At 62.3% G+C, this 23,465-nt stretch overlaps 4 protein-coding genes across 4 annotated transcripts; all 4 read right to left on the bottom strand.

Annotated features, from left to right (window-relative positions):
- Window positions 1–8,424: 8,424 nt before the first annotated feature.
- DCS_02314 (uncharacterized protein) lies at window positions 8,425–8,973 on the bottom strand (the record flags this gene model as incomplete). The annotated part of the gene is made up of 1 exon (XM_040799642.1): window positions 8,425–8,973. One exon carries the CDS (start codon window positions 8,971–8,973, stop codon window positions 8,425–8,427), a length of 549 nt encoding a protein of 182 aa, XP_040660525.1.
- A 3,521-nt stretch (window positions 8,974–12,494) lies between these two features.
- DCS_02313 (uncharacterized protein) lies at window positions 12,495–12,950 on the bottom strand (the record flags this gene model as incomplete). Its single annotated transcript, XM_040799641.1, has 1 exon — window positions 12,495–12,950. The coding sequence occupies one exon, from the start codon at window positions 12,948–12,950 to the stop codon at window positions 12,495–12,497; it is 456 nt and encodes a 151-aa protein (XP_040660524.1).
- A 3,210-nt stretch (window positions 12,951–16,160) lies between these two features.
- On the bottom strand, window positions 16,161–16,866 carry DCS_02312 (uncharacterized protein; the record flags this gene model as incomplete). Its single annotated transcript, XM_040799640.1, has 2 exons — window positions 16,161–16,581; window positions 16,646–16,866. The coding sequence occupies 2 exons, from the start codon at window positions 16,864–16,866 to the stop codon at window positions 16,161–16,163; spliced, it is 642 nt and encodes a 213-aa protein (XP_040660523.1).
- Window positions 16,867–17,826: 960 nt separating this feature from the next.
- DCS_02311 (armadillo repeat protein) lies at window positions 17,827–21,144 on the bottom strand (the record flags this gene model as incomplete). Its single annotated transcript, XM_040799639.1, has 1 exon — window positions 17,827–21,144. One exon carries the CDS (start codon window positions 21,142–21,144, stop codon window positions 17,827–17,829), a length of 3,318 nt encoding a protein of 1,105 aa, XP_040660522.1.
- Between the last annotated feature and the right edge of the window lie 2,321 nt (window positions 21,145–23,465).

Genomic DNA, 23,465 nt, shown 5'->3' with positions numbered 1-23,465 from the left:
TTTTTCGCGTCGGATCCGAGGGACGGCAAGGGTGTTCAGCGGTTCGGTTCGGCCGGCGAGCGGAAGCCGATGAGGCGAGGAAGCGGATTTCGCCCGACTCTGCAGAGATCTCGTACGAGTGAGCGACGGAGCAAGAAGCGACCGACCGACGGTTCGACGACACGGGCAACGGACGGTCCGGCCGCCCGGGGAGCGGGGGAGGAGGCGAGAGGGGGGGAAGGGGAGCGAGCGACGAAGCGAGCGGGCGGGCGAGGACGAGGGGAGGCTCACCTGCGATGCGGGAGGAACGAGTACGTATCGAGGCCCGTTCACACAGCCAGGGCAGGCGGCGAGGGGCTCGTCTGTTCAGCAGGCGTGCGATTCCAGGTCGAGCGTCGGCGACAGGCAGGGCTACCGCGTGCGAGAGGATTGTCCCATCCAGGCTCTCCGGTAGGATGCGTGCGTGCGTACGGATGGACGGTGGACGGAAATCGTTGGATGGTTGGTTGGATTCGGGCGAGGCAAGCAAGGATCGCGAGGCAGGAGGAGGAGTTGAGATGATGCAGAGGTGCGAGAGGGAAGTCGAGGTGGAAAAGAGTACAAGTAAGTACTACTGCGAGCGTGCGAAGAGCGGCGAGAGAGGCGTCGGTCTTGTCGTTTGAAGGAAAACCGCCTGACGGGACCCCAGTCCCAATGCAAGCAAGCTACGGATACTTGCAGTTTAGCACATGTAGGTAGGTACTAGTCGGCAGGGTCGTTGGCTGCTAGGTACCAGGTAGGTAAGTGCAGGTACCTATTCCGTACTTGGAGGGACGTCGCCAAAGGTACCGTACCGTGCAGCAGCACGCCGCAGGCAAGGAGAGGAGGGTTCCACCGGAAGAGAGCCCCAGAACACACGGCTGGGACGTTCGGGTCGCCGCAGAGGGAACTGCTGCAACGGTGCTACGTACCACGCCAGGCGTCAACGGCTGCATCGGTACCAACCGGCATGCGTCGGGAGGAGCAGAGATCGCCTGGCAGGCGCATGGGATGGGTGATGGGACGGACGACTCCACCAGCTGTGCCGCCTCGGTGGGGTTCTTGGCCGCTGGTTGGAGGACCCGAGGGTGTTGGGGGGGGGGGGAGAGGGGAAGGGGGGGGGCTTCTTGCGGGCTCGTGCTAAGTCGTACACGGGTTTTCGAGGTAGAAGTACTTGCAAGCGCGAGCGCCGGCGGAGGGTTTGGCCGTCGAGGGATGGAGGCTTCGAGGGCTTGCGGGCTTGTCCGTACGGAGCATGACGGAGCACACGTACGCATACGGAGCGCTGGCGGTACAGTTGGCTTAGCTCGCGAAGGGCCTATTCCGTGGCTGCTCAGGCAAGTAAGTACGCACGTACGTGGACGGTGTGCGAGTAAGTAAGTACCCCCAAGTACCTCGCCGGTGACTCGTCCCACTTACTTGGTTGCGCAGTACGTATCCCGTAGGGGGGGGGTGGTTAGGGATGGAGGGCGGAGGGGGTGGGAGCGAGCCAGACTAGAACACAGAGCGAGCATGGCCCCGAGAGTCTGGGTAGCGGGTACACCTTGAGGCCGGGCACGCCAATGAAAGTACCTGCGGTAGCGACTGAGGACAGGTACAAGGGGTGTGCGAAGTGGGTGTCGTGGCTCGGCGGTGGCCCCTCTGCTGCTCCGTACCAACCCATCCATTGGGATGGGATGGGGTGGGATCACGGCCGCCAGTGTCGGGGGGACACCAAGGAACCGAGCTAGCTCGTTGGGGCGAGGGTGGGGGGGAGCAGAGGCAGCACAACCAACGCACGGGAGGTACCCACGAGCTACGAGCACCTAGCGCAGGACAGCTGGTTGGGTGCCGTCCAGTACTTGGGTGCACTCGTATCAGCACTCTGTACGACGAACATGTACAGTAGTGTACTTGCAGTAGTGTACTTGCAGTAGTGTACTTGCAGTAGTGTACTTGCAGTAGTGTACTTGCAGTAGTGTACTTGCAGTAGTGTACTTGCAGTAGTGTACTTGCAGTAGTATACTTACCGTAGTGTACTGTAGTCGCGGTACAGTACGGTAGTCGTCGTACAAGCAGGTACAGTACTGTAGTCGTTGTACAAGTACTGTACTTGCTTGCTGTCCCAGACGGTACAAGCACTCGTCATTCACCCACTCGCAGCACGACGGTGAGAGCGCGAGCATCGACATGGTCATGGCCATGATTGTCGAGGCGAGCGCGTGCAAGAGATGACACGACATGTACTTTGCGCGTGGGAAGAACTTGTTGACCGACCAATTCACCACCGACGCCGACGAGGCACAAACGAGGACTCGCGAGAACGGATGCATGCGTACCTGCACTGCACGCGCACGTATACGTGTACAGTTCTGCGGCGGCGTTGCACGAGTGCGAGGGCGCCAGCACAAAGTACTGTACTCCGTCACGTAGGCACGGTAGCAGCAGCACGGCACGTGGAGGACCTTGCACACCTGTTGCGCCGACAGTCGAAGGGACGGACACTTCGGCGACGCCGTGGGTAGGCGGCGTACGTAGCTGGCGCTCCGTTCGGAGAAGGCGCCTCGTGTTACCAGCCGCTCGCACGGCGGCGCAAGGCAACCGTGACGGACTTGGGGCGCGCCAACCCGGGCGCTGGGAGGGAAGGGGGCTGCGTGGCGGCAGGGTGAGACAACGAATGGAGGAATGAATGGAGCGTGGCTGCTTGCCTGTCGCCTGCTGTTTCTCGCGATCGCGGGCACTAAGGGGCGGGGGGGGGATGCCAAGGTACTGGAGGTGCCAGCAAGTAGTGCAGCACTTTGTGTTACGGAGCACTGGCTCGTACCGCGGGCCCTTCTCATACAGTACTAGGTACCTAGTACGTGGGAGCATCGCACATCACGGCCTGGCATGTACCGCGAGCGCGAGGACGGGTACAGGTATGTACGTGTACCTGCGAGGTTGTACCGTACCGTACGGCGCACATGAATGTACAGGCACGCAGTGCAGGACGAGCGCTGCGGGGCGTGCAAGCAAGTACAAGTACTTCTTGTACATGTACTCCGTACACCGGCTTGTGCTTGGGCGTGCAGAGTGCAAGTACTTTGGTTAGGTGTGCCGTACATTGTAGTTGTACATGTACTCCGTACAGTACGCACGCACTCGCCGCACTTGCAAAGTGGCCACTAGCACGGAGTAGCTGCGGAGTACGCCCGCTGACCCGGCTCCTAGCAGTCCCACCTCGGACCACCATTGTACCAACTGCCACGGAGTATTAATACCTATCAAGAGCGCACTTGCGGTCGTAGCGGTGCGGGTGGACGTGTGTGTGCGCCTCTTAGTGCGTTCTGGCATTACGGAGCCGCTGTGGTCTGCAGAGAAGGCTTATCTGGAAGTATTACCTACTAGCACAGCGCTGCGTCGGTGGATAAGCTGATGGTCCCGGAGGAGACATCATCTAACCCGTACGGGTAATTGAAAGTACCGGTACGGAGAAGTCGAGCGGCATCCAACCGCCGCTGCCTTGACGGTGCGTGCGCTTGCTGCAGCAACACCAGGGAGGCAGGCATCCGTCACGCTCCACCGTCCACTGTCCTCCGCCGTCCACTGTCCTCCACCATCTACTGTTCTCCGCCATCCACTGTCCTCCACCGTCCACTGTCCTCCACCGTCCACTGTCCTCCACCGTTCACTGTCCTCCACCGTCCACTGTCCTCTACCGCCCACTGTCCTCCACCGCTCACTGCCCTCCACCCTCCACCGCCCACTGCCCTCCACCGCCCACTGCCCTCCACCGCCCACTGCCCTCCACCGCCCACGGTCCATCGGACCACACAAGTGCATGGACAGTTCCACGCATCCATAGGCACGAGTACGAGTACGAAACTCAGATGCTCCGTCGGCGAGGACCAGGCAGGCGCGGCGTGCGAGAGCGGCGATGCAGTCTTTGCTCGATTTCCGCCTCTGCTCTTGCGTGTGCGCTGCGGTGCTGCACGGCACGAGCGCACAAGCTGGTCAACCCCGCCCCCACCCACAGCAGCGGCGAGGAGGAGCCAATACCGTCGTCGTGCTCGTTCCCGGCCTCGTGGTTCGGCGCACCGCTCCTCCCACCAGCCTGCCGGGCGAGGGCGGTAGGGAGGACGGCACCAGGCCCATGGCAGGCTCACACCCATCCAGACGACGGTCCAGCCGGCTCCCGCGTCGTCGTCCTGCCTCTCGCAATGGACTCGTCGAGCGTTCCTGGGCCAAGCCAAGCTAGCCGGACTCGCCGCGAGGGTGGAGGAGGGAGGAGGAGGAGGAGAAGGGGAGGCAGGCGGGGAGGGGACGAAGCTCGGCGGCTATTAGCTGGCTGCCACGGCACGACAACGTGGAGGGTCCGACGCAGCGGCACCCTGCGTGCTTGGCTCGCTCGCCCAATCGAACTCGAGCCGGCTAGCATGGGGGCCAAGAGCGTGGGCGGCGCCACGGCGACCGCAGCCGTCGGGGAACGCAATCGGCGATACCAGCGGCTGACGGCGACCGGTGAGTGGACGAGGGCCGAGGGCACGCGCGAGAGCTGGGACCGGCTGGCACGAGCTACCGGTTACCAGCTACCAGCTACCAGGGCCCCGCGACGGCGGGTCACGAACGAGGTGGTGCTGGGGGGGGGGGGGGGGGGGGGCACACCGCGACCACGGAGACGGTGACGGCGCGGGCTGGGCGCCTGATATTTGGCCGGCATTTCGCGCGGCGTGGCAGCTCCTGTGCGTTCATCGTCGGCCCCCACCGACGTTTGCCGTGTCTCGTCCTCTGACGGGGCGGACGTCGGAGCGAGAGAGTCGCCGCGATGCCTCGGGGGGAGCAGAGAACGGCGTACTTATGTGCACGGTTTCTCGGACGAGAACGTGGAGTGCATGCAGCGCGATGCTGCGACACTAGCCAGGTGCAGGTACGGGCACGGAGTAATACTCCGTGCCTGCTGCATGGTGCGCTTACCAAGCCGAGCACAAGTCAAAAAGAGCATGAGTATTACTAATCATGGTACCTGTACACTTGAGTGCTTGGGTGCAGCCCGCCTGCAAGCACTCGGTAGCGGGTATTAATTACTGCGTGGCTGTTCAGTGCGTGACGGTGCCAGCCAGCAGCAGGCTGCTCGTACGGTACTAGGTACTCGGCGCCCGGCGCTACCAGGAGCAGCTGGTGCGCAAAGGCCAGGGAAACGTACAGCAAGTACGGGATGATGCTCGTATTTGTACGGAGTACGGAGTACTGTAATTACTTGTACCCCAAACACGTACAGCGAATCGCGGCCAAATACCGCAAACAGGGACGACGCTGTCATCCGACCCAAACACAACGAGCCAGAACGCCGTACGCACGGCAGCGCGCTGGCGACTCGCCGACGACAGGGACAGGCACGCAGCCTCCGGCCCAGCTCAATCAAGGTGCTCATCGGCGACTCGCAGCATCCGGAATCGCTGGGCGGCCACCGAAAGTGGCAGGCCAAGGGGTCTCCATCCTGCGCCGCGGGCGCACCGAATGAACTTGCAGGTGTACGTAGGGTTGGTGTGCTTGCACATGCACGTCGGTGACGGTCGAATCCTGCCGTCGACGCATTGCGGAGTGGTGCTTCGTACCTTTTCGCACGAGCGAGCACGCATACACCTACCAGTACGGGCAAGACATGGGCATCTTGCTCGCACGGAACCAGGTGTGGGTGTAGGTCGGAATGAGCATGTGCCGACGCCGCGTCTGCCTGGCTCGACAAACGCCATGGGTGAGGAGATTGATGGCATACAACGAATCGCATGCCCGGCACCGTGCTCTCCTGAACATGGGCGCGGCACCGCCACCCTGGCACGGTGCGTGTGAGGTCCCGCCACGGGAAACGCATGAGTGCATGCATTCGATGAATGTGCCAGTATTTCTCGCTCCGTACTAGGCACTCGGCACTCTGCACAGGCACATACGTGTACTGTACTGGCAGGCATGTGCGGGAGTAGTTGTGTGGTGCAGTGTACCGTACAACTACTGCGTGCTCCGTAGCAGGAACGCAACGGGCCATGTCGCAACGCACTCCTGCCGTCGGCGCACCAGCCCAATTACAGTACATGTACGGAGCACGGAGCACGGAGCAACATAGGGGCGGACGCAGCGTACCAAGCTCAGTACGGAGTACCAGTACGGAGTGCCAGTACAGAGTACCAGTAAGTACGGAGTGCCAGTACAGAGTACCAGTAAGTACGGAGTGCCAGTACAGAGTACCAGTAAGTACGGAGTGCCGGTACAGAGTACCAGTAAGTACGGAGTGCCGGTACAGAGTACAAGTACGGCACAAGTTCGCAGTAGGTAGGACACGGTGTATTAATTCATATAGCGTGCGAGTCCGATGGGCAAGCAAGTACATGCACACGCCAGCGCTAGTTTGTGACGAGTGCATGTGCAGTCCTGCTGGCACCGTTAGCGCGATGCATGCATGCACGTCGCACGCCGAGCCTGGAAGCCTTCCTGGCATCCCTGGTTCGTGGTTCGGCCCCCTCTACGAACCGTCCGGCTGGGAGCATTGGGGCGGGGAATGGGGTTCCATCGCGTGACAGCTCATTCCAACGGGCACAGACGCAGCGGGAGGCAGAAAATCGAAAGCTTGACACGCACGGGGCCGTGCGAGCCGATAGCCAGTGGCATGACGCCGAGGATTGCGCAAAGCGAGCCATTTCCCACGCACCGGCACGGCGTGCTTTCGCTCCATGGCTGCGCAGTGCCCGCGCTCGTGTGTCGAGTATTACTCGGTGCACGTGGTTCTACAAGTATCGACGTAAGTACGTGCATAATGCAAGGACGTACTTATCCTGCGCTCCTGTGCCCGGTCCGCTCCCCTGCCTGCCGAAAAGTACCAAGATACCTAGGTAGGTGGTTGTAGATGTGCGGCGTAAGTACAGGACCCGAGGTACGGCACGGTGCTGGTCGCCAGACGAGGGTGCGCATGCTCATGCGCATGTACTCTAAGTACTGTACAGAGGTGGTTGTACCTGTGCGGAGTACAACGTACTACAGTACAGTAAACACTTGCATGCACGGAGCAAGAACCTCGAGTCCGGAGCGCAGGTACTTTGGTCGCGGGCAAGTACCGTTGCAGGCAATTACAGCCCGGAGCGCAGGCAGTACGTGTATTATTAGCAGGACGCTCGTGCTAATTCCAATCCGCCCGGCTTGCCGTCGCATCCCTCGCGCCCTCTGCTCGGGTCCCCCTGGATCCGATCAGTCAGCTTCTCCAAAGTGAGACAAGGCGAGCAAAGGAAGGATCGACGAGCTATGTGTTGACGGGGGTGAGCGAGCGTCACGGATGGTTGCCCAAAATACCGGTTCGTGCGGCATGCTTGGCCCGCCTCGTCGGGCTCGAGGACTCCAAGTTGACAGACGTACTCTGTACGCTGGTGCGAATACCAAGACCGGCAACATGCCAGCAGCGTCCAGCACTCCTCCGCATGACCAGCGAAACCCCCCTCAGGACCGGCTCTCAGGCAGTGCTTGTGCACGGCTACGACTGCAAAAATACGCCCGCAGCGCTGACGGCGTGCTGCCCGCCTTGGCCTCTGCGCACGTACTGTATGTACATGTACAGTACTGTAGAGGTATTCCTTGGGCATCGATGGCACCGCTGCATGGCCTGCCTTGGCTAGGTAGTACGTACTTGGCCCAGGCGTGCGGTGCTGGCCATGGTGCCGGTACTAGGAACCTAGTACGGAGTGCTCGGTACGGAGTGTCGGTACAAGTTCAGCACATGTACTGTACATGCGCTCTGTACTTGGGGAGGCTCGTGCATGTACTCCGCACTCCGGTCCATTAGTAAGTACTTGTGCGTGATAAGAACTGTACGTGCTAAGTACTTGTACGAGATAAGTACTTTGTGCGTGGTAAATACTTGTACGCGGTAAGTTGTCAGTCATGGCAAGTACTTGTGGGTGTTAAGTAATACTTGTGCCGCCTTTCCAGGTGCGTGCCCGACACCCACAAGCCTGGAGCAGCTCGCATGGCCAAATCGAAAGGTGTCTAGCACCAAAGTACTAAAGTACTCGGCAATACACCTACAGTGCAGTACTGTGCAGTAGGTACCTAGTAATTAGATGTACCAGTGCTCCTGGCGGGTGGCTGACCCCTCGATGAGCCCAATCCGGTGGATGCGTCATCCCCTGCACGCCCCCAGCAGCGTCGACGCCCTTCTCGAAATTACTAGGCGTACTCCGTGGGAATCATCGCCACCAGAGCATGCTGGTGCAGGTGCAAGTACCAGCGCTCCGTACCTTTTCGTCGTCGCCTCGAGCCTACAGTACTAGGTACCTTGACACCCATGTGCGGCAAGGGGCGACGGCGTCGAGTGCCACCAACATCGTGCTCTTTGCCTCGCAGCAGAGCACCCCGACCAGGTGCGATGCTTGGAGAAAGGCTCCGCAGCAGGTGCCTGCCAGGCTCTGGTGGTTGGTGCATCGTCCATCATCCCGTCCCGCGACCCTTGCACCGCACCACTCGCTGTTCCGCTCGACTCTGCGGCGCGTGCCCAGGTGGGGAGTGCTCGGGACAAAAGTACGGAGCGCAGGTACCGTGGCATTCGCGCGGGTGCTCGGGCTGCTTCCGAGAGCCAGCAGACGGTACGTACGCGTCGTCGTGGCCGTCGGTCGGTGATGGTGACGATGCGGAGCGCCGACTCCCTCGCCCGGCGCTGCTCGCCTTGGCCGCCGCCTGGACGATGCCTGCCCGCCGCCTGGACGATGCCTGCCCGCCGCCTGGACGATGCCTGCCCGCCGCCTGGACGATGCCTGCCTGCCCGCCCGCCGGCGTGGTGCGCCACGACCTCTCCTCGCCGCCTGCTTTCTTCTTCCTCCTCTTCCACGTCTCCTTCTGCTGCTGCCGCTGCCGCTGCCGCTGCCGTCGCGGCGACGGCTCGCCCACATGGCATCCATGCCATGGCCTTGCCCAATCCAGGACGGCGCCGCATGGCGACACAAGGGGACGACAAAACGTACGATTGTGGGCACGGCCCATTCCTCGTCGGCCGGCGCTCGATGCTACGCGATTCTCGACATTCTAGATTCAGGAAGCCGGAACTAGCAAGCGTGCGGGGGGGGGGGCGTGGGCAGGTACCTGCAAGCGGAGAGGTACCAAGCACGCCGTGCTCGCTGCGGTGCGCGCCAGGTATTACAGTAGGTGACCCCCCCCCCCCCTCCCCATACGCCTACACCCAGCCACAGGCACGCCTGCGCCTGCGAGACCGAGGGCGGGCGCCGGGTGCGTGTGCACATGCGCAGCACAACAGAGTTCCCGTTGCGAACGAGGGAGCCGACGAGGCGGCGGCTGCATCGGGGCTGCTCGTCGAAGCCGCCGGCGTCTGTCGTTTCCTCCTTTTTCCTTTTCGGCGCGTTGGTGACGTCGACGGCGACGGGTGCTCGCGGGCAGGAGACGAAATCGGACGGCAGGTGGTCCGCCGAGGCCGCGCCCTGGGCCTTGGCCCTTGCGCCGTGGCCGCCGGGACGTGGCCTGCGAGCCGTCGGCCGTCGCCTCCTCCTCGGCGGGCACGGCCAGCCAGCCATGGTGGCGCGTCGACGGCCTCGCTCATTCCTGCGAATGCGGCCAGCGGGTGCCATGGCTCTCGGCGGCCGGGGCAACGCAGCGTCAGCCAACGCAAACGTTGGCTCGGCGCCGTCGACCTCGAGGCGGGAGCGTCGGCCGCATGGCTGGCTGGCTGGCCGGCCGTGGGTGCCGCATGTCCGTGGCGGTGCCTGGTAGGGGCATATGCCAGAAGTGCGCATCTTGCGTTGCACGCACCCATGTGTCGACTGCTCCGGCGCCGGGTACGGTACCAGTTGCTGCGCGTACCGAGCACTTGCGTGCGGGTGCGGAGCAATACCGTGCTGTAATTCCACCAACCCACCCACTCACTTGCACTGTATTCACTCCTTACCTGTTGGCACGTGTGCGGGCGCCTGTGCGCTGCAACGCAAACCTTTGGCGGGGGAAGGGGGGGGGGGCATAGGTGGAGGCTAGCAGTCGCCCATGGCTCCGACGCCTCTTCTTTCGTTCTCATCGTTATCGTTCCTGGTTCATGGTTTGCCATGCCTGCTTTGACTTTTTCCTGCATACCACCTGGAAGCCTTCCCCTCCTTTCGACCATCTGCGCTAGGAAGCCGAGGAATCTTACAGTGCGCACTCTGGCGCCGCGGGAACTGTGCGGCAAATATCTGGGCCCTCGTCCTACCCATGTGGTCCGGTCAGGGCATCCAAGGTGCTGCAGGCACGCGCCCGGAGTTTGCTCGTTCACGCAGAACCGACGGCGAGTGCCTGGCCTGCCTATGGCTGCCGGTGCGTGCGTTTCCTGCGCAGCACGCAAGTGTGCTTGCCCAGTGTCACGACCTGTCTAGGTGCACGCTGCCCGTGGTCGCGCATCGACTCGGCAGGCACCAAAGGCAGGCAAGCAATGGCCCTGCATCGCCGTGCTCCTCGCATGATGTGGGAAACCCGCCCGCCCAAAGTGCCTCGGTCGACGACGTGAACGACGGGCTTCCCGCCGTCGTAGGATGTGCGAGGATTCGTCATCGGCCTCGTGCGCCACGTCACTCCTCTCCCTCTCCCTCTCTATCGCCCTTCCGGCCTTCCGGGTCCAGTTCGTCAACAAGGTAGTCATCTCCGTACCGCCCCGCGCTCGTGCGCATCCCGGCGCTGCCTACCTGCATCTGCCAGCACGGTGCGGTGCAGTGCGGTGCGGTGCGGTGCGGTGCGGTGCCGATATTGGTGCACGGGGTGATGACCGTCCAAGACGCCGTTGCACGTACTTGCATGCATGCGATGCGCATTGCATGCACGCTTGCCTTTGTGTGCTATTCTTCCCGATTCACGGCCGACGATGACAACAAAGGGCCCTGCAGAGGCAGAAACCAGAACCTCCGCCCTCAGGCAGCAGCGGGCCGCTCGCAGCCTCGGAGCTGCGCTGGAGCGCTGGCGGAGACGATGCTGCACCTGCATGCTAGCGGTTACCACGCCATCGCCTGACCCGTATCGGCTGTGCCTGCTCGCTGGCCGCTCCGTTCGCCAGCACTAGCGGCGCACACTGTACCCTTGAAAGCCTCCTGATGGTACTGGAGGAGCACGCTCTCGTGCGTGCGCGTGCCGTAATAATCACTGGCTCGTCGTTGCAGAGCATCCAGGTACGTACAGGTACAGGTGCCGTAGTCTACATGTAATTAATACCTAGTACTTGCACTCTGATTTCCGCACAGTACGGTCAGCGTGTGCATGTACATGCATATAATATACCGTACTGTACGCCGCTATGCAGGCCAGTGTTCGAGTGCTGTAGGGCACAACACGCGAGCTAGCACTACCTAGTACCTAGATCGGCTCGCTGTCGGTGCCGGCCACTGGCCTCCAGGCTTCCCCTTAGGCTCCCTCCGTCGCGCGACGTCTCAAGGTACCTACGGACAGATTATTCATACGTACAAGGTACCTACTAAGGTAATAGGTACCGCCCTGTCCTGTACAGCATGTGCGCTGCGCTACTTTGCAGTCCAGTGCTCGAGTGCTGTAGGGCGCAGCACGCGAGCTAGCACTGCTACTAAGGTTGGCACGCCGTCGATGCCGGCCACTGGCCTCGAGGCCTCTCCCCTTAGGCTCCCTCTGTCGCGCGCCGGCTCAAGGTACGGACAGACTATTCATACTAGACGTACCCAAGGTAACTAGTAGGGACCGCCGCGTCCCGAGCCGCCAGGGTGAGACAGGCGAAGCAGGAGAAGAGTTCGTGCTGCGCTGCGATGCGCGGCGTGCTTGGCGCGCTTCTTGTTTCCTTCGAATGGCAGCGCGTCTCCCGCTCGGCTTCACTGCCCAAAGATGGGACGGACTTGGAGCACATGCACCGCAGCTGCCTTGGTTTGTTGTCGTCGAGCGCCGGCCATGCGCTTGCGAGCACACCAAACTGTGCGAGGACACGGCTTGGTTTGCAGGTACCTGTAGGTGACAGGTGCTTGGCCCGCATGACGACGAAGCCACCAGGCATGCCGCAAATACTCCGCACTCCTCGCACGTCCAGTGCAGTTAGTTAGTTAGTCATGCACTCTTGCCAAGTGCCCACAGTACGTGCGCGTGAACACCGAATATTACTACGTAGCGCGAGTGCTTGCGGTACATGCGAGCAGGTACTGTCGGGGTGGCGACAGTAACCCCAACCGTAAGCATTTGCGTTTTCCCTCGGCACCAGCGCTGGCTGCAATCGTCGGCTGTCGGACAGCCATGTGCGTCGGTCGAGACGCCATCTACGATGCGATGAGCGAATGGATGCCCGTGGCCCGCCTCGTCCGCGAGGTCGCCTCCCTCGTCCGCCTCTTCCTTTCGACTTCTCCGCCTTCGCCGCCCCCCCTTGACCACCTTCGGGGCCCGTCGTCGGCCGAGAGCGTCCGTTTTGCTTCTTTGACGCGGGCGGCAAGGCACCAACTCAAACGACGGTAGCGTGCTGGTCCCGTTCCGTACCGCGCTCTCGAAGCCGCCTGCGTCCAAGGTTTTCCATCCTTTCCGCGCCTTCATTCCATTCCAGATGCGACAGCCTTGGTGGCCAGCCCGCCGTCGTGTGGGGCCCGCCGCCGGCCGTGCGAAGCTTCCGGCGCCCCCGAGGCGAGCGGCGCGGCGAGCGCGGCGGGCGGGGTACCGTGTACCTGCACTTGCTCCGTACGGCTGGCCGGGCCAAGCTGGGCCAAGCTGGGCCAAGCACGGTCGCCGTGACGAGCAGCGGCACCTAGGCAGGCACGCAGGCAGAAAGGTGCCTGCTGCACACGTGCTCGTGCCTGGTCCGGCGAGGGCCATGGCCGGCCGGGTGGTGGAGCCTGTCCGTCCCCTTTGGCGCTCTGCTTTTGTCCCTCGGAGCGATGACGATTCATCCTGGGCTGCTCCTTTCGCTCGCCGCCAATCCCCACACGCGCCACCGCCAGCCTGCATGCAGGAGACGCAGGACCCTGCCGTGGCTCGCTGCTGCTGCTCATCGTCCGAGCTTGCGTGCGGATTCGTAGCGACGGCGGAGTGCATGCACACCAAAGTGGAAAGTAGGCGTAATTCCCAAGCAACATCATCTACCTAGTACCAACGTGCGTCCCAACCCAACCTACTAACCTGTCTTCAGTACAAAGTTACCAACACCTAGTGCTCCGTAGTGCTCCGCGCGGCACTGCCAACTACCCGTACCCCTACACCAAAGTACACGTACCCCTACATCTACTGTACACCACCTACACCTACTGTACACCACCTACGCCTCCACCTACACCTCCGCCCAAGTACACCTCCGCCTACACCTCCGCCTACACCTCCACCTACACCTCCACCTACACTTGCTGGTGCACCCGCAAAACAACTACCCCTACGCCTCCGTGCAACCTACACCTACCCGCTGCCACGCCTCGCCTACCACCACCAACTCTAGTACCATTTTCGTCTCTACGACGACACCTACGACCTCTGCGAGCACTCCGTCGGCGGGCGTGAACTTGCGCACGTCGCACGCCTGCTCGCACATGGCCAACTCGCCGTACGCGCACGGCGCGAGGGCGGTGGCGAGACGCTTCGAGCAGGCATCCGTCCAATCATCATCATCATCATATATCATCATCATATCATATATCATCATCATCATCACGAGGTCCATCACGGCCGTCTACGCATCCCCAGTATCGGCGTCGCACGGAGAGTGGCGGAACGCCGTGGGTCGAGGAAGACAGAGGACGGGACAATCCGTCACGAGCGTGCGGTGCGTGCATGTACCTACGACGGCGGCGGCAGCATGTTTGGTTGTCAGGCGTGCTGCGCCTTGCGCCTGCCTGTGTTCGATACCGAGCACCGACTTCTTGGTTCTCGCCCATATGCCAGCGCGCCAGTCGTTCCTCCTCCCGCTCGAGCCCCTCGTTTGACGATGCGGATCCGCCACGTGTTGCATCTAACCGAAGCCTCTCTCGCCTCCTTCCTTGATACGAATGGGTACGTGTTACGTAGGCAGGCACAAAGGAAGCGACCGTCAGCGGAGGGAGGAAGGAGGGGGCCGGGACTCGTCGTGGGCCGGCAACGACGACTCTTCTCTCGACGCCAGGCGGGAGGGAGCGTGGATGGATGCAGCCCCCGAGGCCAAGAGAAGAAGAACATGGCCAGCAAAGAGGTAGTCTGCATGCCTGGTGATGCTGGCACGCCCATCAGCAACCCCACGGCGCCTGGGCGGATTCCCGCCCGGGAAGCGTCGGGAGGTTGGACGGCCATGTTGCGCCCGAGAACGAGCGCCGAACGATCAAGCATCGATGCGGAACGCCGAGTGCACAGCCTTCCATCTTGCGTCATGGCGAGGAGGTGTGATGTGCCGGACAGGACGACGGGCCTGCTTGGCCACCGCATGCATGCGGACAATGACAAATGGCCGAGGCTTTGCGTGGCAGAAATGGCGTCGCTCGCAGGAACGAGAGAACAAACCTGACGTGAATCCAGCACGCCACCGTCATCCATCGTCCCGAGGTGCCGCACATGTGCCGGCACGCATTGCACACATTCTCTGGTTGCTTTGGTACTGACCGGGTGCTGTGCCGTCACGGCCATTGCACCAAGCTGGCCCCCGAACGGTTGGTGGGCTCGTCATTCCTAGTACTCCCTACGCGTGTACATGTACAAGTTCATGTCGGTACGAAGTGGGCAGAGTGGTAGGTTGGCAGCGGCAGTTGCCCATTCCCACAGCACGACGATCCCGCCATGTACTTTACTGTAGGTGTACGAGCAGGAGAGAGGGTACCTGGGAGCCACGAGGCACAAGGTACCGCTCTGACCTGCGCCGCAGGTACCTACAAGTGCTGCCGCGTCCTGCTCCGTGCCCGCAGAGGTTGGTGGCGAGATTGGTTGGTTCATCCGTCGGCCGGTCGGCTGGTTGGTCGGCTGGTTGGTCGGCTGGTTGGTCGGCTGGTTGGTCGGCTGATTGGTCGGCTGATTGGTCGGCTGATTGGTCGGCTGGTTGATCGGTTGGCCGGCTCGTTCGTTCTTGCCTCGTCGTTGGCTGACCGGCACGAACCAAGGTTGAACGCTGGTTGCTCGGTCGGCGCCTAGGAGCATGCATCGCGCCTCCGAACGCATTTACGCGAGGGCCGAGAACCGATGACGAAGCACGAGTGCCGGACACAAAGTACCGGTACACGCCCTCCGCCCAAGTACCAGCCAGTACCGAGCCCGGCGCGCAGGCCCGCCCACATCCGCCTACACCCTGGGGGCACGGCAGGTACTCGCAAGTACTCGCGCGCGCCTGGGCTGGTCGGTACGTACCGTGCTGCTAGCAGCGCAGCGCAGCGCATGGTACAAGCAAGTACTTACTTGCTGTACGGAGTACTTACTATACTTACTATGCTTAGTGTACTTACTATACTCACTGCACTTAAGTACTATACTTATTGTACTTGCTATACTGTACTTACTCTGCTTACTATACTTACTTTACATACTATACTTACCAAGTATACTCCGTACTTACTCTACTTACTCTACTTATTATACTTACTCTACTTACTATACTTACTCTACTTACTATACTTACTCTACTTACTATACTTACTCTACATACTATACTTACTCTACATACTATACTTACTCTACATACTATACTTACTCTACATACTATACTTACTATACTCCGTACTTACTCCTACTTACTCTACTTACTCTACTTGCTGCACTTTACCTGGCGCCCCGTCTACTGATTGCATGTATTCCTCCGTACTTGGACTCGGACCCGTTCGTTCCGTACCGGTACCGCATTGCCACCGTCCACCATGACCATGGACCGCCGTCACAAGCATTACTAGTGCTCGTCCTTACTGCTTGTAGATGGCCGGATGGATGGACCCGGATGGATGGACCGCCCGCAGCTGACTGATTGCCGAACGCGCATATCGGCAAACTGTCATGATGGACAATCGCCAGTTTCAGCCGCACCAGCTGCAGTAACGGTCCGATTGGTCCCGGCCGCCCGGTCGCCGTTGAATCAGTCGAAGCCGAGTGACGATCCACAGCCACGGAACGAACAAGGCGCCCCGATGACGGACGAGTCAAGCGTCGTTCAATCTCCCCTCCTCGTCCTAGAACTAGTCGCAGCCTTGTACTTGTACTTCCATTTTCTCCTTTGGGACTGGCGCAGAATCCCTAGCGTCCCACACCTTGTTGCAGCCATGTTGGCTCTATTTCGTCCCTCCGACCACTGGCTGGCTGGTCACGCCCGACACGCTGTGCACCTCCTTCACCATCTCATCCGCCGGTCTCGCCACCCACGCTGGCTTGCCGCCGCCATGCTTTGTGCCCGTCGCCACACCTGCAGCACGAAGGTGTAGGTCGGCACGAGACGGTACGAGAGAGGACCAAGCCTGCCACGCCCGCCGGGCCTCGCTAGCGGCCGCCCTTGGTGGCGAGCGAGAGTCGGTGGGCAGCCCGTCGAGGCCGGCGTGACGTCGACGTCCCCTCCTCCACGCCCCCCCAACAGTCGCCTCGCCGAGCCTCGCCTCGTCTCGCCGAGCCTCGCGACGAGCCGTCAGGAGCTTTCGGGACCCCTCGGCAGCCATCAGCAGAGAATGGGATGATCGAGATCCCTTCTCGACTCGTCGACTCGGACCCAACAGCATGGACTGGGACCGACGGCCCTCCCTTCCTCCCACCTCAGCCCACCCACCCACCCATGCGGACGGGTCCCGGCACGCTGGAACCGTCAGTCTTGATGTATTGCGTGCTGCCCCCGTCGCCGTTCCTTCGTCTCGCCGGCGCATCCTTGCCTGTCGTGGAAATCGGGCTGGCCGCACCGAGTGCCCTGCCCGGCTTGTCCCATGTCGAGTCTGCCGTCGAACGAGCCCCGGCAGATACGGACACTGCGTAGGCGAGCGAGTAATTAGCCATGCCGGAAAGCCGGTAGGCAGGTACTACGCGTACAGCATGCATGAGCCCAACCCTGTCCCTCCCCCCCTCCCTCCCAGACGGGCACTGCGTACGTGCTTTGTTTCGAGAAGCGACCCTGCATGTGATGCCGAGAAAGCATCCGACCGAGAGCCCCCCCCCTCTCCCTCTGTTTCGCGACGCCCCTCCCTCGCACCCCCTGTCCCAAACCATCACCGCGGCACCGAGCACCGAGCCTGCCTCCTGCGGGAGGAGACGGACCTCGTCTCGCCCAGCAGACGGGACCTTGGGCCGCGGACCCGTTGTTTCCTGACGCTGACCCATCCGTCAAGCCCGTCCGTCCCATGCCCCTTTCCTCGACGTGGATTCGAGCACGGAAACCGCAGCCCAGGTGGGAAAAGGAGGTCGGTCGGTTCGGTCGACATCTTGTTGGCAGCATCGTCGTCGTCCGTCGGCGGCGCCTCGTTCGTTCAGACTCGCACGCTTTCGTCCTGCGGATGCCGTGTTGCCCGAGACGGGTGACTGACCGTATTCTTGGCAGTCTGGATGGAAAGGGGGGGAGGGGGGAGGGAGGTTTCGTGAGCGCGAAACAAAGACGACGAGAGAACAGGGTACGTGGCCGTGGCCATGGAGTGTGGACGGTGCGTGCTCGGTACTATCTGTAGGCTGCGTGCTGCTCTTGATCGCCAGAGTCGTCTGCGTCGTCCTGACCTGTCGGCTGTCGGCGCCTGCTCCTCCTGCCCTGCTGCGTCGACGACGGAGAGGGGTCCGTCCGTCCCATCGTCGCGGCCCGCCCTGCCCTGCTCCGTGTGCATGCGGGCTCGGTTCGCGCCGGCCGGCCTGCTCGACCACCTCGCCGTCGCCTCTCGCCGCCCGTGTCTTCCGTCCCCTCAAAGGCACCGCTCGCGTCGCTCGTGTCCGGCTCGCCCAGGTCCATCCCGCCGCCGGCCGCGACGCGACGTGCTAGTACGTCATCTGCTCCATCTGGAACGCCGCCGTCTTGGCCCTCTCCCTGACGTCGAGGTCTCTGTCCTGGTGCGTGAGCGTCTCCATCTTGGAGTGGAAGCCGAGCCTCTTGAGCTCGTGCGCCCGCGCCGTGCACTGCTGGCCCTCGCCGTCGTCGTCGCGCCACGTGAGGTTGATGACGAGGTGGCACAGCGCGATGCGCACCTCCCTGTCCTTGCTGCTCGCCTGCTGCGCCAGCAGCTTCAGGAGATCCGTCTGCGCGATGACGAGCTGGCGGTGCCGCGGGATGCTCGCCGCCATGTGCACGAGGATGTAGAGCACGGCGACGATAATCTTCGCCTGCGGGTGCAGGACGCGCTGGTCCCGGCCCGACGTCGACGTCCGCCGCGAGAAGGGGTGCAGCATCCTCGACCGGAGCTTCGACGCGAGCATCTCGAACAGCCGATCCTGCCCGAGCTCGCGGAAGAGGTGGTCGATCATCTCCGTCGTCTCGCTCGGCGTCTCCGACAGCGTCCCCGTCTCGGGCCGTCCGATGAGGTTGCGGATAAAGTCGAGGCCCTGCTCCTGGATCGCAATGTCGTCGCTCCGCGCCCGCCGCACCGGGTTGAGCTCGGCCTCGCGGATCGCCGAGAGCCTGTCCTCGGCCTGGCGCATGCGCGTCGAGCGCGACGCGTCGAGCTCGCGCATCGAACCGTTGCTCCCAAACTGCCAGCGGAACGTCTCGGCCGACGCCTGCACGCCCATGTCCTCGTCGAGGTCGTCGTCGCCCGTCGTCTCCTTGAACCTCGCGCTGTGCAGCGCCGCATCCTGCGTGTCGTCGCATATCAGCTGCGCGAGCCACCCCGGCTCGAGCTGCTCGAGGCTGGCTTTCTTGAGGTCCGGTCCGACGGCGTCGACAAAGTGCTTGAGCGCCCACAGAGCGTGGAGACGCAGCGCCGGGTTGTCCGAGTGGGCGTGCTCGCAGAGGACCTTCATGACGCCGTGCTCCGTCAAAAGCTGCCACCCCGTCAGCAGACTGTCGCCGTCTCGGCCGCCGTCGCGTCCGCGTCGCTCGCGTGCCTGTCGCGTCCGACGAAAAAGGGGAAAGAAATGGGGGCCGGGCCGGGCCAAACGTACCTCGCGAACCGGACTGACCTCGACGACGAGGTTGATGACCGTCGCCGTCGCCGCGATCCGGACGCTCACGTCGTCGTGCGTCATGAAGCGGAATATCGGCAGCGCGACGCCGTAGTCGACGAGGGCGGTGCGCAGGACGCTGACCGAACGGGCCAGCACCCTGACAACGTGGCAGGCGGCGACGAGGACGGAGACGGGGTTCGTGCCGTACGCGGCCGACGGTCCCTTCCTCGCCGCCTCGCCGCCGCCGCCGCCGCCGCCGCCGCTGCCGGCCTTCTCCTTCGGCCTCTCCTTGGCCGGCCGTGGCTTCCTCGGGAACTCGCAGAGGGACTCGACGACGTAGGGGACGACGTCTTCGGCGACGAGCGCTTTCCGGTAATCCTCCTTGCCCGCCGACAGGGAGCCGATGGCCTTTAGCGAGCCTTCCCGCAGCTTGACGCGGTGGCTGAGCAGGGGATCCTGACCGGACTCGCCCAGTCGATTCGCGCTCGACGCTTCCTCGACGTCCATGCCCGTGTCGCCGTCGGCGGACCAGTGCTTGGGCAGGTTGCTCTCCGGCACCGGCCTGTACGCTCGCTTCAGGAGCCTGCCGAGCACCTTGACGGCGTCGCAATCGTACGCCGCCTTCTGAAGGAATTCGCTGTCGGCCACGAGCCGGGCGAGGATGGCCGGCGCCGTCTCGAGCACGAGGCGCTGGGCGGCGGTGGCGGGGACGTCGGCGTCGTCGCCCTCCTTGTCGCTCTTGGCGATCATGCTGACGAGGATGGGAACGACGAGGAGGCCGATGCTCGTCTCCCTCACCCCTTTCCTTCCCAGGCCGGCCTTGAAGAGGGCGGCGAGGACGGCGGCGGCCATGAGCCGGTCGTGCTCGCTCAGCGTCCGCACCAGATGAATCAGCCAGGGGAGGAGCGGGCACTCGACGTCCTCGGCGGCGGCGGTGGTGGTGGTGGTGGTGGTGGTGGTGGTGGTGGTGGTGGCGTCGCCGTTGCTGGCGTGCGCTTGGGTGCGCGGTGAGTCCCCTGCGGCGGAAAAAGAAGAAAGGTTTCGGCGGGAAGACGTACGACTGGGCGTTCGGGAATCGGACCGATCCGGCTTCGACGAGGATGGGTGCGTCCCCGACGCGTTTCGCGCCGTCGCGACGGGCATGGCCGGCAGGATGCACTCCATGGCCGTCACGGGCGCCTGCCGCGGGCCTCGACCGTCATTCTTCGTCTCCTCCAGCTTGACGGCGGGGAAGCCGGCCAGGATGGCGGGCGAGTTGACCAGCCTGTTGGCGCGGTACCTCGACTCCCCGACGACGGCGGCGACGGCCTCGAGGATGGGGCCCATCTTGGCGCCCGCGCAGGCGGGCTCGGGAAAGACCTCGTACAGGCCGTCCTGGTAGGCCAGCTCCTCGGCGCCGGGCACCACCAGTCCGTCGCGGACGGCGAAGCTGGTCAGCTGGGTGGCCAGGGAGTCGAGGATGCCGGCGGCGGCGAGCGCGTGCTGGTGCCGCTCGTGGCGGCAGAGGCGAGACACGAGGCCCGAGACGAGGGCGACCTGCGACTGCAGCAGGTGCCTCGACGAGGAGATGGACAGTATCAGGTTCAGCGACTCGACGTGCTGGGGGGAGAAGACGTGGTCGGCGAGGCCGTGGATGTGAAGCGGCGACGACTTGGGGGCCAAGGCGGCGGCGTCGGCAATGTCGGTGAGGACCTTCAAGACGGCCGCGACGATCTGCGGAGGGTTCGCGTGCGGCGAGAGGTTGGCGAGGACGGCGGGCACCACGCGGGCGGCGTGGAGAGGAGCGAGGAAGGGGGGTCCTCCTGGAGCGTCGAGGATGGCCTGGTTAGAAAAAGGGGGGCTCCTCGCGGCCGCGGCAGCGCGTGCGTAGGGTGGGAGGCGGGCGAGGGGGGAGGGCGTACCGTTGGCGAAGCTCGCGACGAGCTGCAAGGCCTGCAGCTTGACGCCGTCCTCCTCGGACAGGGGTCGGGAGAGGAGCTGCAGGCAGGCATCCTTGCCGTTGGGCTTGCACGAGGGCCGGCTCGGGCACAAGGCCGAGACGATGGGCTCGAGGACGCCGACGGCAATCCAGGCCTCCTTCTTCTGGATGTGGCCGACAATCTCATTCTTGAGCGCTTGAAGGGCGGCCGTCTGCTCGGCCTGCGTCTTCGCGCTTCGCAGCTGGGCTAGGATCGGGGAGCTCTGGGGGGGCGCCATGAAGACGGGCCCGTCCCAGCGGCGAGCGGACCGGGGGCAGCTCTGGTTTCGTGTCGGGAGGGCGACGTTGAGGGTGCAAAGGGGGGCCTGGGATGAACGTTGGGCGTCGTCATCTGGCGGCCAGGATCATGGAACGGATGGCCAGCTCGCAGGCCGAGGCGTGCTTTCCATGCGCCGCGTATGCGCCGTCGGGGAGGTCGTCGAGCCTTTTGGTTCGGCGACGGCAAATGGGAGAGATGTCGACGGTGACGGAGCTTGGGCTGTTGTTGACGGCTACGTCCACGTCACGTCAAGTGGCAGTGGTGGTGGTGTCGGATGGCAGAAGGTCGGTAGCGTGCACGTGCTTCCCGGAGGATGGATAATGGATTAGCTCCGAGCCTGATTGGGAAAGCGGCCCATGCGATGGACGGCGACGGCGACAGCCACGACGACGGCTACAGCTGGTCATGTCAAAAATGGGCGTAGGTGTCCCGAGGCTCTGATAGGATAGGGTAAGCAACGGTCGACTTGCTTTGCCAGCTGATGATGGACGGTTGGCGGACTCCATGCTGGAAAGGATATGCAAGTTGGGAGTCGGCGACGCTGCGCGGAGGTGGATGGATGTACAGTATTGCAGGCCTAGAGCCAAGTGCTGCCTCATGCAGTATAGTGCCGCACTTGTTATGCCTGCTTGGGTACTAGTGCAAGCAATTTGTGCTACTTGCAGGCACGTCGTCGCGCGAGGAACCACCGACGGGTGTGCCGCGAAGCAATAATACTTTGAGCAGCACCGAGTCAATGAAACGGAGGGATGGCGAGCACAAGCAGACACTTGCTCGTAGACTAATATGTATTTGTTCTCGAACTCAGATCCTGTGGATCGACATGATCGATCATGACCGAGATTTACGTTACCTGGCACCAGGTGGGGGCACTGCTGGATTGTGCATGGACTTGTGAGTATTGGCAATAAATATTACTTGCATCATTGACAAAATAAAATGCTGTCCCGGGGAGGTTCAATGCTTCTCTGGGGCGGTAGAACTTGTACACCTGCGTGTAGTTTATGTCATGGACACTACAGTACGTTCTAGCACGACGACTCTGCACGGGATGTGACTGCTAGGAACTTCTTGTAACTAACCCGAGTACATTCAGCACAGCACGTACCTGACCTCGTTGCAGGGGAGGTGAGTACTAGCTTTGTAGGTACTGTACTTACTTGGGTTAGTACTGAGTACCTACCTTCCTAATGTACAATATGTCGTTGACGGGTTTTGGTTACACCTGCAGAGTGCAGTGCGCGCGACCACAGGCGTGCCAACCGCTGGAAGCGTTATGCCACCGCTGAGAGGCGGCATTCACGCTTGTGGGTTTGTTGATCTATCTGTCGACAGCGCAAAGAACAACATCACAATCCAGAACATCATCCTGTCACCTACTGCCGTGCCTACTCCCCTACTGTACGGATAGGCGCTGGCGCATACGATGCTCACCAGGTCGGTGCCGGAGGGAGCTGCAGGTACGAATCATCTGGCACCTCGACAGCACGTGGTAGCGGGATGCCCCCCCCGCCAGCCCCCAAATGATGGCGCGTACGATGCATGCGCAGTATTAATACTCTGCATGTTTGGGGTGCGGTGTACAGAGTACTCCGTACTACAAGTAAGTACACTTTTGATACCTGGTTCAGAGTCCATCACCCGCATTGGGTACCACAGTACGGAGCAGAGCAAGCAAAGCAAGTACGTGCTCCATCCATATTACAGGCGTTCACTACTCCGTGGTACAACTACTTTTCACCACCAGCACCTTGAATTCATAATCCATGTACACGTAATACATCATCATCATCATCATCATCATCATACGCCATGCTCGACAAAAATGGCTGTTGCGAATCCTGGCACATCTTTCCGAGTGCATCGTGATCGGCCCCGAGCATCCACAAAACCGTACAGTAGGTATTAGGGGCCGCCGGCTGGGGAGCTTTACTGAACATGAGCGAGGTGCTCCGACGACCATCGCATGAGCACCTAGTACTTGGTACCTAGCACACTGACAATCCTCGAACTTGTGTACTCGTACGCCAACACCGCGGTTGCGCTAGGTCCAACAGTGGCCTGAAGCTAGGAGCCAGGCGCCGTCACGAGCCATCACCCCCCGCATTTCTCCTCACCCTCTACCGTGTCCCTGGACCAGCCGGTATGAGAGTGCATACCACCTTGTACGCCTAGAGATGCGATACGATTTTCTGCCTACCTTTCTTGCTGACTCTGGCACCAAGCTTCTCCATTGCGACAGCTGGAACGGCGGTCTGGTTCGGCACTTGCCTCGTCTTT

The sequence above is a fragment of the Drechmeria coniospora genome, chromosome 01 (assembly GCF_001625195.1).
Source record: "Drechmeria coniospora strain ARSEF 6962 chromosome 01, whole genome shotgun sequence".
Lineage (NCBI taxonomy): Eukaryota > Fungi > Ascomycota > Sordariomycetes > Hypocreales > Ophiocordycipitaceae > Drechmeria > Drechmeria coniospora.
Note: the sequence above shows the minus strand (reverse complement) of the source record. Positions and strands in the feature narration are given on the sequence as shown.